Consider the following 13,176-nt stretch of genomic DNA (forward strand, 5'->3'; position numbering starts at 1 on the left):
GAGGCTGGCCCAGCAGGGGCCTGAGGAGCCTGTGCCTGTGCTAATGCCAGGGTTGTGTCCATGTGGCATCTTGGTTCTAACAGTGGCCCCTGGTGGCAACCATAGCCCTAGTATCCACGCCTCTCTGTCCCAGGCCTTCCTTGGCTCTCCTGAGAGCCCAATGCCCCACGCCCTGCCAGGCTCGGTCCTCTGGCCTGCGAAGGGCTCCATTTCTCAGAGTCCCTGTTCCATTTCTGACCCCCTGCCTCTAGGGCAGCCTTGCTCCCCAGCCCTCTGCCTACCGCAGGGAAAGAGGATCAGAGTGCCCGCTGGACACCGGGCTGAGCTGCTCCAGCATCACGTCTGCTTTCCTTCTCACAACTAGTTCACTAGGGTGCACACCACCACTCTGCACAGGCAGCTCAGGGGCGGAGCCCGGATTCCTGTGCAGACCTGCCGGCTCCCACTGCGGGTGGTTCTGCCCTGGGAGGGCACCGGGGTGAGTCTGGCCCTCAGCCTGCCTCCTCTGCCTCTGTGCTCACAGCCCGGGCATCCTGGATCCTGCCCCAGGCCTGGCCCTTGCAACCCTTCTCCAGCTGGCACCGGCCCTGCCTCCTCCCTCACCCCCCGGGACGCACACAGCCACTCCCTGGTCTTCATCATGCCCAGAAAGCCCCAGCAAGGCCCTCCGACTCCCCAGGAAGGATGAAGTCCTTCTACAGGCCCCCGCAGCCCACCTCTCTCTGTGGGATAAACTCTGGAGTGTCTGTCCCTGCTGCTGCTGCTGCTGGGGCCCCTGGGGGATGTGGACGTGTGTCCTGTTCACCTCCCTAACAAGCACCTGACCACATGACAGAACAAGGCAGATGCCCAGTGAAGGCTGCCTGCCCCATGGAGCCTGCCCCATGAAACATTTAGAAACCTGTGACGTTGGGGCCTTCACACGGAAAAAGGGGCTACAATGCCCCACGCCTCCATGGGAAGGCAAGACTTGGGGAGCTGGTCAGCTAACAATAAAGCTGCCTTTCATTTTTCTGTTGGATCGTGCACGTTACAGGAACGGCTCCTTGCAATGAGGGCTCCTTGCAGGAGGATCAGGTGGGATTCTGACAATCTAGGTCCCTGTTGTAATGCCACTGAGCATCATCGGAACTCGCCCTTGACCCTGGAGTTGCTGTGGAGAGAACCCAGCACAGGCACTGGGGTGGTGGGCATGGCAGGGAACAGCCTACTCGGTGCACTGTGGCCCCTCCCACCTCCCCTGGCTGATTCCTTGCCTTAGTTGACCTTGCCAAGGCTCCAGAATGCTGGGCTGTGGGGTCCTGGCCCTGTGGTCCATCATGGGGGTGGAAGGGGCACAGGTTGGATTCAGGCAGAGCTGGGTTTGAATTCCAGCACCTCCTTCTCCTAGCTGCATGATCTTGAGCAATTTGATTAAACTCTGTGTCTCTCTTTCCTTGTGGTGAAATGGAGGTAACATGGATGGTCTGAATTTTATCTCCTACCCGCTTGCTCCTCTGTCCCACCTGCTGAATGTGCCATGGCTCCTCGGCACCCATAGACCATAATCCTGCTTCTCTGCTGAGAGCTGAGGTCTTCCCCTGATCCACCCTGCTTTCGCGCCTCTTCTTCCATCCCATCTTTCCACTTGCACATCACACCTCTACTGTCCCCAACATGCCACCAAAATGACACACCAGACAGTGTGCTTTAGCTCCCCACCCCTCCCTGTCCTTCAGGGCTCAGCTCAAATGCTGCCTCCTCTAGGTTGCCTGCCCCAATGCCCAGCATTGGGCATGTGATAGGTGCTCAATAAATATTTGCAAGAATCAATGAGAATTGGTCCTCCCTCCTGTCCCCACCATCACTGTCGAAACACACATCGTGCTATTCCAAGTTCAAATTTCCCATGTCTTCTCCACAAACTGTGCGTGCAAAGGCTCCCACACCCTGAATGGATGAAGCAGAGTCCAAATTCCCGGTCCTCTTTCAAAGACAAGTCAGGACCAGTCAGAGCCCCTTCTCTGGATGATACTACAATGACAAAGCTAAATGCGGATTGCTCCAAGTACCTGGAGACGCCACCAGGCCCCTATTTTCAAGCACTTTTCAGCACACAGCCAATTTTCCAGATCAAACTTCACAGATCTCCAAAACTTCAGACAGTTAACAGAACTTTTAAACAGAACCCAGGTCTGCTCCAGGACAAATAGAGCCTCCACAAAATCCCAGGGTTCCTTTGGGAACCCACAGGCCCTGGCCCCCCTGTATTTGGCATGCAGGGGTGCTGGCCCCCAAATAAGAAAAAGCATGAACCTGTCTAGCCCTGTGCACCCCCCAAACACACCAGGGCTGCAGCCACCTGCAGCTACCTGTGTCTCCTAGCTGTTCCCAGACCTCAGGCCTGGCTGCCGTCCCCCACCTCCAAGGCTGGGCTCAGCCACCACCTGCACGGGGATCCTCCCTTACACATCCATCGCGCCCAGAAGCCGAGCAGCACCCTAACAGCGCAGGTAAGGGAACCAACCCACTGCACCCAGCACCTGTGAAGGAGGCCTGGGGCATCGGCACCTAGCTCTGATTTCAGGCTAAAGCAAAAGCCACAGAGGGGTCATGGGTACAGGAGTGATGATCTGAAGATAACAGAGAGCAAGTCGAGACAACGTGCAAGTTCCATGGCTTAAGGTCGCTCCTGCTCCTTCCCCAGCATTAGAGTCCTCAGGAATCCATCCTGCACGCGGTGGGGGTGCGGGTGGGGGTGGGGTGGGGGTTGGGAGGGTCCCCCCAGCACTCCCCCAGGATACCCACACTTCAGCCACAAGGATCCGAACCCCAACACACACAGACACCATCATCATTGTTGGCTCCTATGTCTCCTATCTGCCCCCAGAGGGCGGGCGCTGGTCCCACTCTGTGTCCCCTGCCCCTTAATGTTCTGCACAAGGTCTGGATCAACCAGCCCATAGAGGGTCGCAGATAGGAACGCCCGAAGCAGGGCTGTGCGAAGCATCCCTGTGGCCCCAGTGCCCTCAGCCGGGCGGACTTCTCACGGATACTCACCGGGGTCGGGGCGTTCACCACGGATAGGTTGTACCCATAGAGGAAGGAGGAGCCCAAGGCGCCCACCAGAGAGACGGCGACGAGGGAGCAGGACCAGTCCTGTGAAGGGAGAGGAGAGCACATCAGCGCGGGCCCTTGGGTGCAGAGCCTGGACGGTCCCCCTTAGCTGGGGGAGGCCTCCCAGATAGAATTCCTTGTCTGGGGCCAAAAAGGAGCTGGAGGGAGAAGATGGAAAGGTGGGGGGGGGGCAGCAGACAGGGTTCCCTCCAGGTCCACAGCACACCACTGTCTTCCCAGCCAGGCTGCTGGGGAGCACAGAAGCCCGCCTGCTGCCCTTAGCAAGCCATCTGGAAGCAGCCACACGCATCATTTTAGCTATAGGTAGCTAGGGTCTGACCCAGACAGGAGCAGAGAGCAAAGCTAGACTAAGCTGCTGGGCAGGGCCCGGTGCTCACTGATCCCCCTGCCAGGCACTGTTCTGACAGCTTTCTGGGCGTCATCTGGAATCCCTCCACCAGTGCCGGTGCACCCTATTGCAGAAGTGAGGAAAGGGCACAGAGTTGTCTGTGGTGCTGCCTGGGGCGGGGTCAGGAACCCGGTGGTCACAGCTGCAGCTCCTCCCCAATCCCCCAGCTCCACCTGCCTGTGTGTCTGGAACACAGGCATGCCCATGCACACACGCTCACGCTGAGGCATGGATCGACAGCCTGGTCCAAGCACCTTGGAATAAGGACCTGAAGACAGAGAGATAGAACTTGATGCTGAGAATAAAGCATCTGCCCCCACAGGGGCCTTTCCTGCTGCTCCAGCCAAGGATGGCCACAGCCAGGACAGAAACATCCGGCCCCTTGACAAAGACTGACCATCCCGGGCTGCCCTGTGAAACATGGGCCAGATGGACAGGGACCAGGCACTCTGGGAGACAATTTCTTGGCCATCATTTACCATTGAGTGTGCATGTCTGTGTGTTTTCTAGGTGCCAGGCCCTGATGAAGCTCTGGGAGCGTTCGCAGCAGTGAGCAGGACAGGTGAACAGGGACGCAGGTCCCTGATCCCAATTCCCTTCTCCACCACTTCGTTAACCTCCCTAGAGGGGCTCCAGCAGCCCACGCTCCACCACGCAGTGGTGGAAGCCTGAGCAAGCCGTGGGACTTTTCAGAGTCCAGCTTGCCCGCCTGTAAGAGGACTCTTACTAACGTGCCACACTGCTGCCCAGGTCACTGAGGGTCAGTGGTTGCCAGATGTCACCAGTGTTCAGAACAGTGTTTTCTCCTTTTGTTCCTCTCTCTCCACTCCCTCTGGTCCAGCTGCTTCCCAAACAGACAGGCAGAGTTCTCTCTACTTGGTCCACCTGAAGTGCCCCTCCTAGAAGCTTCAGACCTGCGACCCACAGCAGCCTCTCCTCTCCTGCCATCTCCTGGAAGCTCCTCCTCCTTGTTTTACTACAGATCTGTCATTCAACTGCCACTTATGACTGTAATCTTTGGCTTGTTGCAGGGCTGCTCAGTTTCCTCATCTTGAAGATGGCAATGATTTTGGAACCCCCTTCTTAGGGAAGGTGTTAAGCAGATCAGAAGAGAGCCTGGCACTTGCTGGGTGCCCATGAGTGTCAGTGGCCAGGGCTGGACGGTGGCAGGGGTCTTCCTGTTGGAGGGCAGCTGCTGTGCTCCCTGCTCTCTGCTTCTGGGCTCTGAGCCTGCTGCAGAAGAGGTGCTCAGCAGGTGCTAGGGACCAGGTGGAGGGCTGAGGAAGGGCTTGTGGCCAGGGGGATGGTGTTGCCCAGTGAAATGGGGCCGGCATGGTTTTCTGCAGTTGGAGCAGCTTGAGCTGAATGAGATCCATTGATGGGACAGAGTCCCTTCAGAAAAAGCTCTCGGTCTCCATCACCTCTTCCCTCTAAGATCCTTCTCTGTGTCTCGTCCTACCGGCCAGTTCCCCTGAGCCGTCAGCACCAGCTGTGCTGGGCTATTATCTGGGCCCTACACTCCCTCCATCCCAGTCCTGGTCACCTTAGAGGACATGGTCTCCTCCCTCTCGTCGGCACCCATCAGAATGGGAGCTCCTGGTGTGAGGGCCCCTGGCAGAGGGTGGAGGAGGGCACATGGCCTTCCTGCCTCAGCTGCTTCTCTGGAGGCCCCTGCCCCTGGGTGGCCAGCCCAGCCTGCTGCCTCCCCCTCCTGGCACCTGACAGCTCATGCTGCTGCCTGGCCATGCCTGGGGAGGGAGAAGGGGCAGCAGAGCACACACAGGGCAGGGCCTCATGAGGATGTTCTCTGGGTACAGCCAGGCAGCCAGGAGCCCGCCCAGGATGCAGAGGCTCGGAGCAAAACACCACGCATGGTCACATGGGTCAGAGTGGCTGGTCCAAGCCCAGGCCTCCCTAACTCAGAGCCAGCCCAAGGCCCTTTTGCCACACAGCTGCCAGGCCGGGGTGGAGACGTGTCCCGCAGGGCCACCCACACTTGCATTCCCCACAGCCTGCCCTTGTGCACCAGGGCCGGAGGCCAGCGGCCGTTCCGTGTTTACCTTTCTTCTCCTCCCACCTGGCACCCTGCTCTTCCTCCTCTGGCGGTGACACTCTGGCGGCTTCCTGCCTGATCTGGGAGGGCCAAGGTAGCTCCTGTCATGTGTCAGGGGAGCAGAGCTCAGTTCCCTGGAATCCATGTTTGGTTTCCTTACTATGGGCCCTGGTGGCCCAGCTGACGGCTCGGCCAGGACCCCGGACTCTGCCAGGGCATCTCCGTGAATGAGGAGGCAGAGTCCACTGGAAGGAGGCCTGGAGCGCCCGACAGGAAATGGGGCAATTGGGTCATGCCTGGACAGGAAGTGGGCAACATTTTTTTCCTTGTTTCTAAGTCATTACAGCAATGAGAAAATCCTAAAAAGGAAATCTGTCCTCTGGGGACTTTTACCCAGGGTATGGATTTTTTTCTTTGTCATCATTTTATTTCTCCCTCTTTAATAAGTCCAACATTCCAGAGGTGGGGAGACTGGCATGAACCCAGGGCACCTTTCTAATCTCTGGGGCAGGGAGAGGCCTAATGACTGGCTCAAGTGCTGCTCAGGTCCTGACTCCTCCACTTCAGGCGAGTCACATTACTTCTCCGAGCTGCCATTACCAGTGCAAGACGGGCTGTCGGTCTCACTCCAGCTGCCTGCAGAGGTAGTCCAGGGATTAAACAGAAACACACGGCCCACCCTACCCCTAGCAGCATGCTGGAGATGAACGTGGGCAGCCCTGCAGCCCAAGAACAAAGAGCTGCCATGACTCTGTCCTGCTTACTCAGCCCCAGGCCGAGCGGGCCCCTCCTTGCACCACCCTGGCTGACTCAGTAAAAGGAGCCAGGAGGCTCAGCACCACATAGCGAGGATGAATTCCCCACATGGCTGATTCACCCCAAATGTCAGGGAAGGACCTTCATGATGGCGAGGACACGAGGCTGGGAAGGGACAGAGGCATGCTTGGTGAATTCAGAGTGCTCGGGCCACAAATAAGGGGCAGAAGCCAGCAAACTGGGTTTAATGCAAAGCACACATTGAAGAAGAAAAAAAAATAAGATGGGGAGAACTGCAGGCGTCCTGGGGGCCATCATGGCACGTGGGTGAGAAAGCTTTCAGCCCCCACTGCCCTACAGCAGGACAGCGGCTGCTCTGAGCAAATGGGAAACAGACTTCAGCAGTTAGGCTGGGGCATGGAGCAGTGCAACCTGGCTGCTCTGTGCACTGGTCAGTGGGGGCGCCTCTGCGAGAGCAGGCTATTTCTTGACTTGGTTTCCAGCCACCTGGCTGCCTTCCTCACCGCATGGTGGATCCAAAGCAGGAGCCCAGTGAGAAGCACTAGATTACCACATGCCTGCAAGGGCCGAGAATTCCCTGGGACAGTGCTGGGGAGGCACCGCGCCAATCTCAGCTGGATCCGGGAGTCTTTCTGGGAGAGGTGACTCCTGAGCACACTCAGGATGGGCGAGCCTGGGGAGGTATTTGAGTTGGGAAGGGCACGGGTGGAGGCTGCCGGCTTGGATGCCTGTTGTATGAGCAGCTCCGTAGTTCCCACTGCAGGTGCAAACTCCAACCTTGCCAGGAACCAGACTGTCAACACAGTGGGCCCCAGAGCTGGGCGTCAAGCCTGAGGGAGGACGTGGAGCCCCTCCAGGAACCAGAGGCAGCAACCAGGGCTCCCCACAACCTGCACCTCCCCCTCGTCCCGTGTACCTACACTTCTCTCCCAAGTGCGTTCACACCCTGTGGCCCAGGGGAGCGCTAGTCCTGTGTAAGCAGGAAGAAATAAAGTCCAGAGAGGGCGTGGAGCCATCAGCCTCCAAATCCCCGAGCAGTGTCTGTCTCGTGTGGCCTGTGGCCCTGTACTCTGCGGTAGATCCTACAGAAGCTCGACTCCTGGCACAGGTGTGGTGTGAAGGAGATCCCAGGTGTTCTAGGGGCGGGGCAGGTGTAGAACCCATGTTCCGCAGTGTTCTGGGTCTGGACTCAGCCTGCTCTGCACCGAGTGCTTCCTCACACACCATTTCCCAGCACTGGCTGAGTACCCACGCACCCAGCTTCCCTGCCCCGGCTCAGGCCCTTCAGTGCTCAGCTCCCTCCCCACCTGCTCCGGGAGGCCTCCCTGGACCTCCCTCTGCCACTTCTCTGGGCCATGTGCTGCCACTCGAGTATGCCTTCCCCTCTGGACAGGAGCTCCAGGGACTGTGTGTATCGCACAGGTTGGACTGTGAGTCCCCCCCAAATTCACATTTTGAAGACCTGATCTCTGAAATTGTATCCCAGAATGTGGTTGTATTTGGGTCTTCAAAGAGGTAGTAAGTCAAAATGAAGTCTTTTGGTGGCCCTTATAATTCATATAAGAAGAGATTAGGATACACATACACACACAGGGGGACCATGTGAGGACATAGGAGAAGACACCATCTACAAGGCAGGGAGAGAGGCCGCAGAAGGAATCAATCCGTCAACACCTTGGTCTTGGACTTCCAGCCTTGAGAGCGGTGAGACCATAGGTTCTACTGTTTAAGCCAGCCTGTCTCAGGGGCTTTCCACAGCAGCCTGAGCAAACGCACATCGGCCTCAGCCTCTGGTCCTTGGATACACATTTGCTATTGAGCTCAAATCATCTAGAGGGCAGTTCTAAGGCTAGAAGTTTGACTTAGAAATAACTTCTAAGGCTAGAAGCTTGGCGTAGAGATGGCGACAGTTCTCTAGCAGGGAAGTATTGGGGGAAAGAGGAGCTTTTTATTGAGTGTCATTTAACCAGAATGCATGAAATGACTACCTCCCTTCCCCATTCCACCACACCTAGGCACTGGATGCTCAGCTCACCTAAAATAAGCACCAAAAGATACAGTGTCCACTTAGAGGGAATCACCGTCTACTTAACACAATTCTCCCATGTCCTTGGGTGACCCAAGGCAGGTGGCGTCATTACACACTGTATGGGGCCCATAGTGTCCAGCCTGCCAATTCCACACTAGCCTGGCCATTTGGCAAGTAGACTTGTGTTGATCTTTGTCCTGCCAAATAGAGGCTTATTATGAATATGGGCATCTTTTCTTGCAATTTGTGGTTACGTCCACACCCTTGGGAGGTGACAAGGCACACATGGGTTGAAGTTTGAGACCGGCTCCATCTGAGAGAGCAGGGAATGGGTTCCATGTCTCTCATAAGGACAATGACATATCATTGTCAGCATCAATGTTCCCTCATTGAGAAATGACCTTAAGAATGCCCCAAGTCCAGAAAGCCACCAGCAGATCAGTACCATGGAGGCCCCCGACTTTCGAGCCTCGCCGCAGACCCCCTGTCGTTCCCCCAGCTCCGCCCACGGGGCTCTGCTCCCAGCCCCTGCTTGATCTCTCTCTGCTGGCCTCACCTTGACCCTGGAGGACGGAGGGCGAGGGGGACAGGAGGGACTGCCCAGGCCACCAGAATGCCCATGCAAGGGGGAGGGCAAGAAGCCAGCACTGACCGCTTTCTTTCTTGTCGACTTGTTTTCCTTGTTCTCTGCTGTGTCCTTTTCTCTGAGCTCCATGGTTTATTTTTCAGATTGTGGACTTGTTGATGTTGTTGTTGCTGAGAAAGAGGAAAAGGGACGGAGCCATTAGATACTTGTTGCCACAGATGGCAGGTCACAGCAGGTGGTTCCAAATGGCCTCCAAAAGGTTCGTTCCAGTGTAAAGGACGCCAGTGTAAGACACTGCAGTGTCCTCACTCAGGCCCTGGGACCTGGCACCTGCCTGCTCTGGCCCATTTACAAAATGGGGGCTGGGCTGAGCTGCGGTGCATTCCGCTCCTGCCCCAGGGCTTACTAGACCCAGGCTGCTCCCACACCATTCTCTTCAGAAGGAGCACATTTCAGAAATGCTAGACTGTCTGTCTCCAAGAGGTGAAAATGAAATCAGTGGAAATGAAAACCCAGTGCTGATCTCGCAGCCTGTCAAGTGGAAACGATCACCCACATCGTCACCCTAATCGCTGGTGAGACGGAAGTAGAAACTGCGCGGCTTTTCTGGAGTTTGGAAATGTGTTTCTGTTGCCCTTTGGCCCAACAACTTTGTTCGACAAGATTTATCCTGAAGCAGGACTAAAAGTGTGCACAAAGATGGAAGTCCAAAATATTCAGTGCAGCATGTGTGTGTGTGTGTATGTGTTAGAAAAATGGTATTTAAAAAAAGAAAAATAAAAAATGTCTAGCAGAAAAGTTTAACTACATGATGGCACATTCACATGATGGAAATTCATGTAGTCCTTAAAAATTATGTTCTACAAGAACATTGGATGCCATGGAGAGATGCTCAGAATACCTTTTTGGTTGACAAATAAGGGAAGATATATAAATGAACATACTTTTTTTCAACACTAAAAATATACATACATAGGTTTACACAATGAAACATTAGATAGTTTAAATTTTGCATGTTTTCTTACTTCAATTTAAAATGTAATATTTATGCATTACTTATTCAACAGATATTAAGTCCCTAGGGTAGGCTATGGGGATAATCCTGAGCCAGGGTGTCCCCCCCTGTCCTCCTGGAGCTAGTGTCAGGAGGAGAGAAACAGCAGAAGAGCATTCAGAGAGCGTGTTGACATATGGAAGGTGAGTGGTGGCCCAGCATGGGGAGGGCAGGGGGATGACAGTAGAGATGCTCAGGGGACAGACACATATTTATGGGCATAGAAAATAGGTCACAAACAGCCAGAAATGACCTGCAGTTACCCCTTGGCTGAGGTATTGTGGCCAATTTATATCTTATTGTTTTCTCCTAGTTTTCCACACATTGTGACTTTCCCTGGAATTGTGCAACATGGTGGCCCTAATAAAATACTGCTGTAACTAGATAAGTTTTTGAAATTGCTTTAAATTAAAAAGAAAAAAAGTTTTCTTAATGGAATTAAGCCCTAACAGTCTCAAATAGCCAAGTAGAGTTAAAATTTAAATAATAATAATAATAATAAACTCTGAATGCTCTTCTTTCTAACGCAGAAAATACAACCCTGGAAGGACACACCGTTCCTACGGATCGATAGACTCAGCTTGATTGGATCCAGAAGCCATTTCTGCCGCCTGACAAGGATGCAGGTTGGTGAGCTGCCTGAGCCCCACTGCAGGCCCTGCCTCGAAGGGCTGACACACCTGTCCCACCCCAGCCCACCTGGAGGGCCACTCCAGCCCTGTGCCTGCTTTCCTGACATCTGCAGGCCTCTGGGCCACAGCTTAGGCTGCTGGGCTTGGAGGGCCCTTCCCTTTCCCCTGCCTTCCCTGCAAGGCTCACCTCCTCCGATCATCTATGGATTTCTTCTGGAAACAGAATGCTCTTCTTCAAGTGCATCCCAGAGCTCACAGCCAGTGGATTGCATGGGCTAAGGGTGTCTGAGATCTCATCGGGGACGGTCCCTACCTGTGAGGCTCATTTTACCCGTGAGCTTGCCTAGGCTATGCTGCTGTCATTTAGCAAATGTCTAGAGAACAGTCTAGATGTGCCATGAAGGTGTCTTTTAGATAGGGTTGGCACGTGCAGTGAGCTGGCTTTAAGTAAAGCAGATGGCCCTCTATGATGTGGAAGGCCTTATCCACTAAGCTAAAGACCTCGAGAGAAGAAGCTGACGTCCCTTATGAAAAAGGAATTCAGCCCCAAACTGTAACAGAGGTCTTTTGGAATAAGAGTACAACCTCAGCATTGCTGGAATTTCTAGTCTGCTGGCTCGCCTCTGGCTTTGGGGCTTGTTAGCCCTACCATTGCTTGAGCCTATTCCAGGGGAAACAGGGGACAGAGACAAAGACAAGAGGACATGCATACCCATTGCTTCTGCTTCCCCGCAGAACCCTGAGTCACCCCCTCCCCTACTTCTCACACTTGAGGGCTTCAGTGATCCATCTCCCGTCCACAGTCGGACTGAATGCCGGCTGAAGAGATGCACGGTAGGCAGAAGAGGTGGGGTGGGGAGGAGGAGAGGGAAAGAATGAGAAAATGGGACAGAGGGAGCTAAGTGATGGTTTCTGTGGCTACCACCCTGCCTGCCTCCTGGGGATTGTTCCCATTCTAGTTCATGTGAAAGGCTGCCACGGTGCCACCCCAGGGACCACCATTCACACAGATGACATTGTGACTTTCCCCTGGAATTGTGCAACATGGTGGCCCTACATGTGCCTAAGGAAGAAGATGGTCTCCCAATGATGAAGCAGAAGCCAGGATTTGAAAAGACATGAGTAGAGGGAAAACAGCGAGGCCATTACAGAGACCTGGATCTCCATCTGGCTTTGCTACTGTGACCCAGGGCAAGTTACTAACTCACAAGTCTGCTTCCTTGTCCGTCAGTCAAAGACAGCTGCCATTCTTTCATAGTGTGATTGTTAGATGAGGAATCCTGAACTCAGGTGGCCCTGGGAGGGGCTTGCCAAATCCTTGGTGTCTAATGAATGACAATTGCCATTCAAGGGGCTATTGAAGACTTAGAAAGTGACATATTTGTGGGTAGGAGGAAAGAAGGGTTGTTTAGAAGTACTGATCTTCAGTTTGTGGAACATCTACGTATCAATGTCACCTGGGAACTTGGAAATAAGAGTAGTGCTCAAGCAGTAGTGTGAGCTGGACATGAGTTAAGTGGGAATTAGTGACAGAGGACTGGGTAAGGCCACCCAGGGAAGGAGTGTAGAAAGAGGAGATCCCTAAGGAACCCAGCCTGGGGGGGAGACAAGGAACGGTAAGTGACAAAGGACACTGAGTTAGAAAAAAACAAGCAGAGCCAAGTGTGGAGAATGAGAAGACAAGAACTTTAAGAGGATGTGAGGGGGTCATCTGTGTCAACATTGATTTAGGGCAGTCAAGAAAGAGGAATGAAAAGTGTCCAGGGTATTTGATCACACAGAGGCCACTCACTGGTAACTGTTTCAAGGGTGACTTGGATGGAGTGGCCCTGGAGGGACAGAGCACTGGAAGAGGGGCCCATATGCAGACAGGTCTTCATAGAGCTTCAGCCATGAGGAGGTGAGGGCCGTGCGGGGGGAGGCGTGTGGGGGCAAGGACAGAACATGGGTAAGTGTGGTGAAGATTTCAGATCCGGAAGTGGGAAAACAGGAGCTCCGTGCAAATTTCCTGTATTCTAGCATCTTCTATATCCTGTCTAACACCATCTATAGTCCAAAGGCGTCCACATGAAGTGTGAGGTAAAGTGACCGACTAAAGGGGAAAGTGGAGGGCGATCGGGCAGTTGTAGGAAGGTGAGGAGCAGTCATAAGGGAATCCAGGGAACAACCCTAACACCCAGGTCCGGTTGGCCATGGGCTGGTGTTGAGGGACCCCTCGTGGCTCCACAGTGGAAGAAAATATGGTGGGTGTTCAGAGCGTCCCCCGGGCTTCTTGAGTTTACCCATGGAGAGAAAACACAATTCCAGCTGTGACCAGAGTGTGGCTTTTGTTGGGTTCCACCACAACCATCCAACATGGAGCCACCTAGAAATCAAGGTCAGAGCAGGTGTGGTCACAGGTGTGCGAGGAAGGAATGAGTACAGGGAGGGACAGGGGTGGGGGGGAGAAGCTACGGAGTGGGCGGTAGTAAATTGCGGTGTGTAAAATATTGCCCTGTGACAAACAAGCACCCAGAACGTGGGCCTGGGGTGCCCTGGAC

General features: G+C 54.4%; 1 protein-coding gene across 5 annotated transcripts in view; it reads right to left on the reverse strand.

Annotated features, from left to right (window-relative positions):
* The window catches only part of Slc2a9 (solute carrier family 2 member 9), a 173,382-nt gene that overhangs the window by 147,338 nt on the left and 12,868 nt on the right, over positions 1–13,176 (reverse strand). For all 5 annotated transcript variants that reach the window (XM_071614140.1, XM_071614142.1, XM_071614141.1 and 2 more), the window contains exons 2-3: positions 9,017–9,120; positions 3,040–3,138 (exon numbers count right to left, since the gene is read on the reverse strand). In XM_071614140.1, the coding sequence (XP_071470241.1) occupies positions 3,040–3,138; positions 9,017–9,079 (162 nt within the window). In that variant the 5' untranslated portion in view covers positions 9,080–9,120. The remainder of the gene's footprint in view (positions 1–3,039; positions 3,139–9,016; positions 9,121–13,176) is intronic.

This window comes from Marmota flaviventris, chromosome 7 (assembly GCF_047511675.1).
Source record: "Marmota flaviventris isolate mMarFla1 chromosome 7, mMarFla1.hap1, whole genome shotgun sequence".
NCBI classification, from domain to species: domain Eukaryota; kingdom Metazoa; phylum Chordata; class Mammalia; order Rodentia; family Sciuridae; genus Marmota; species Marmota flaviventris.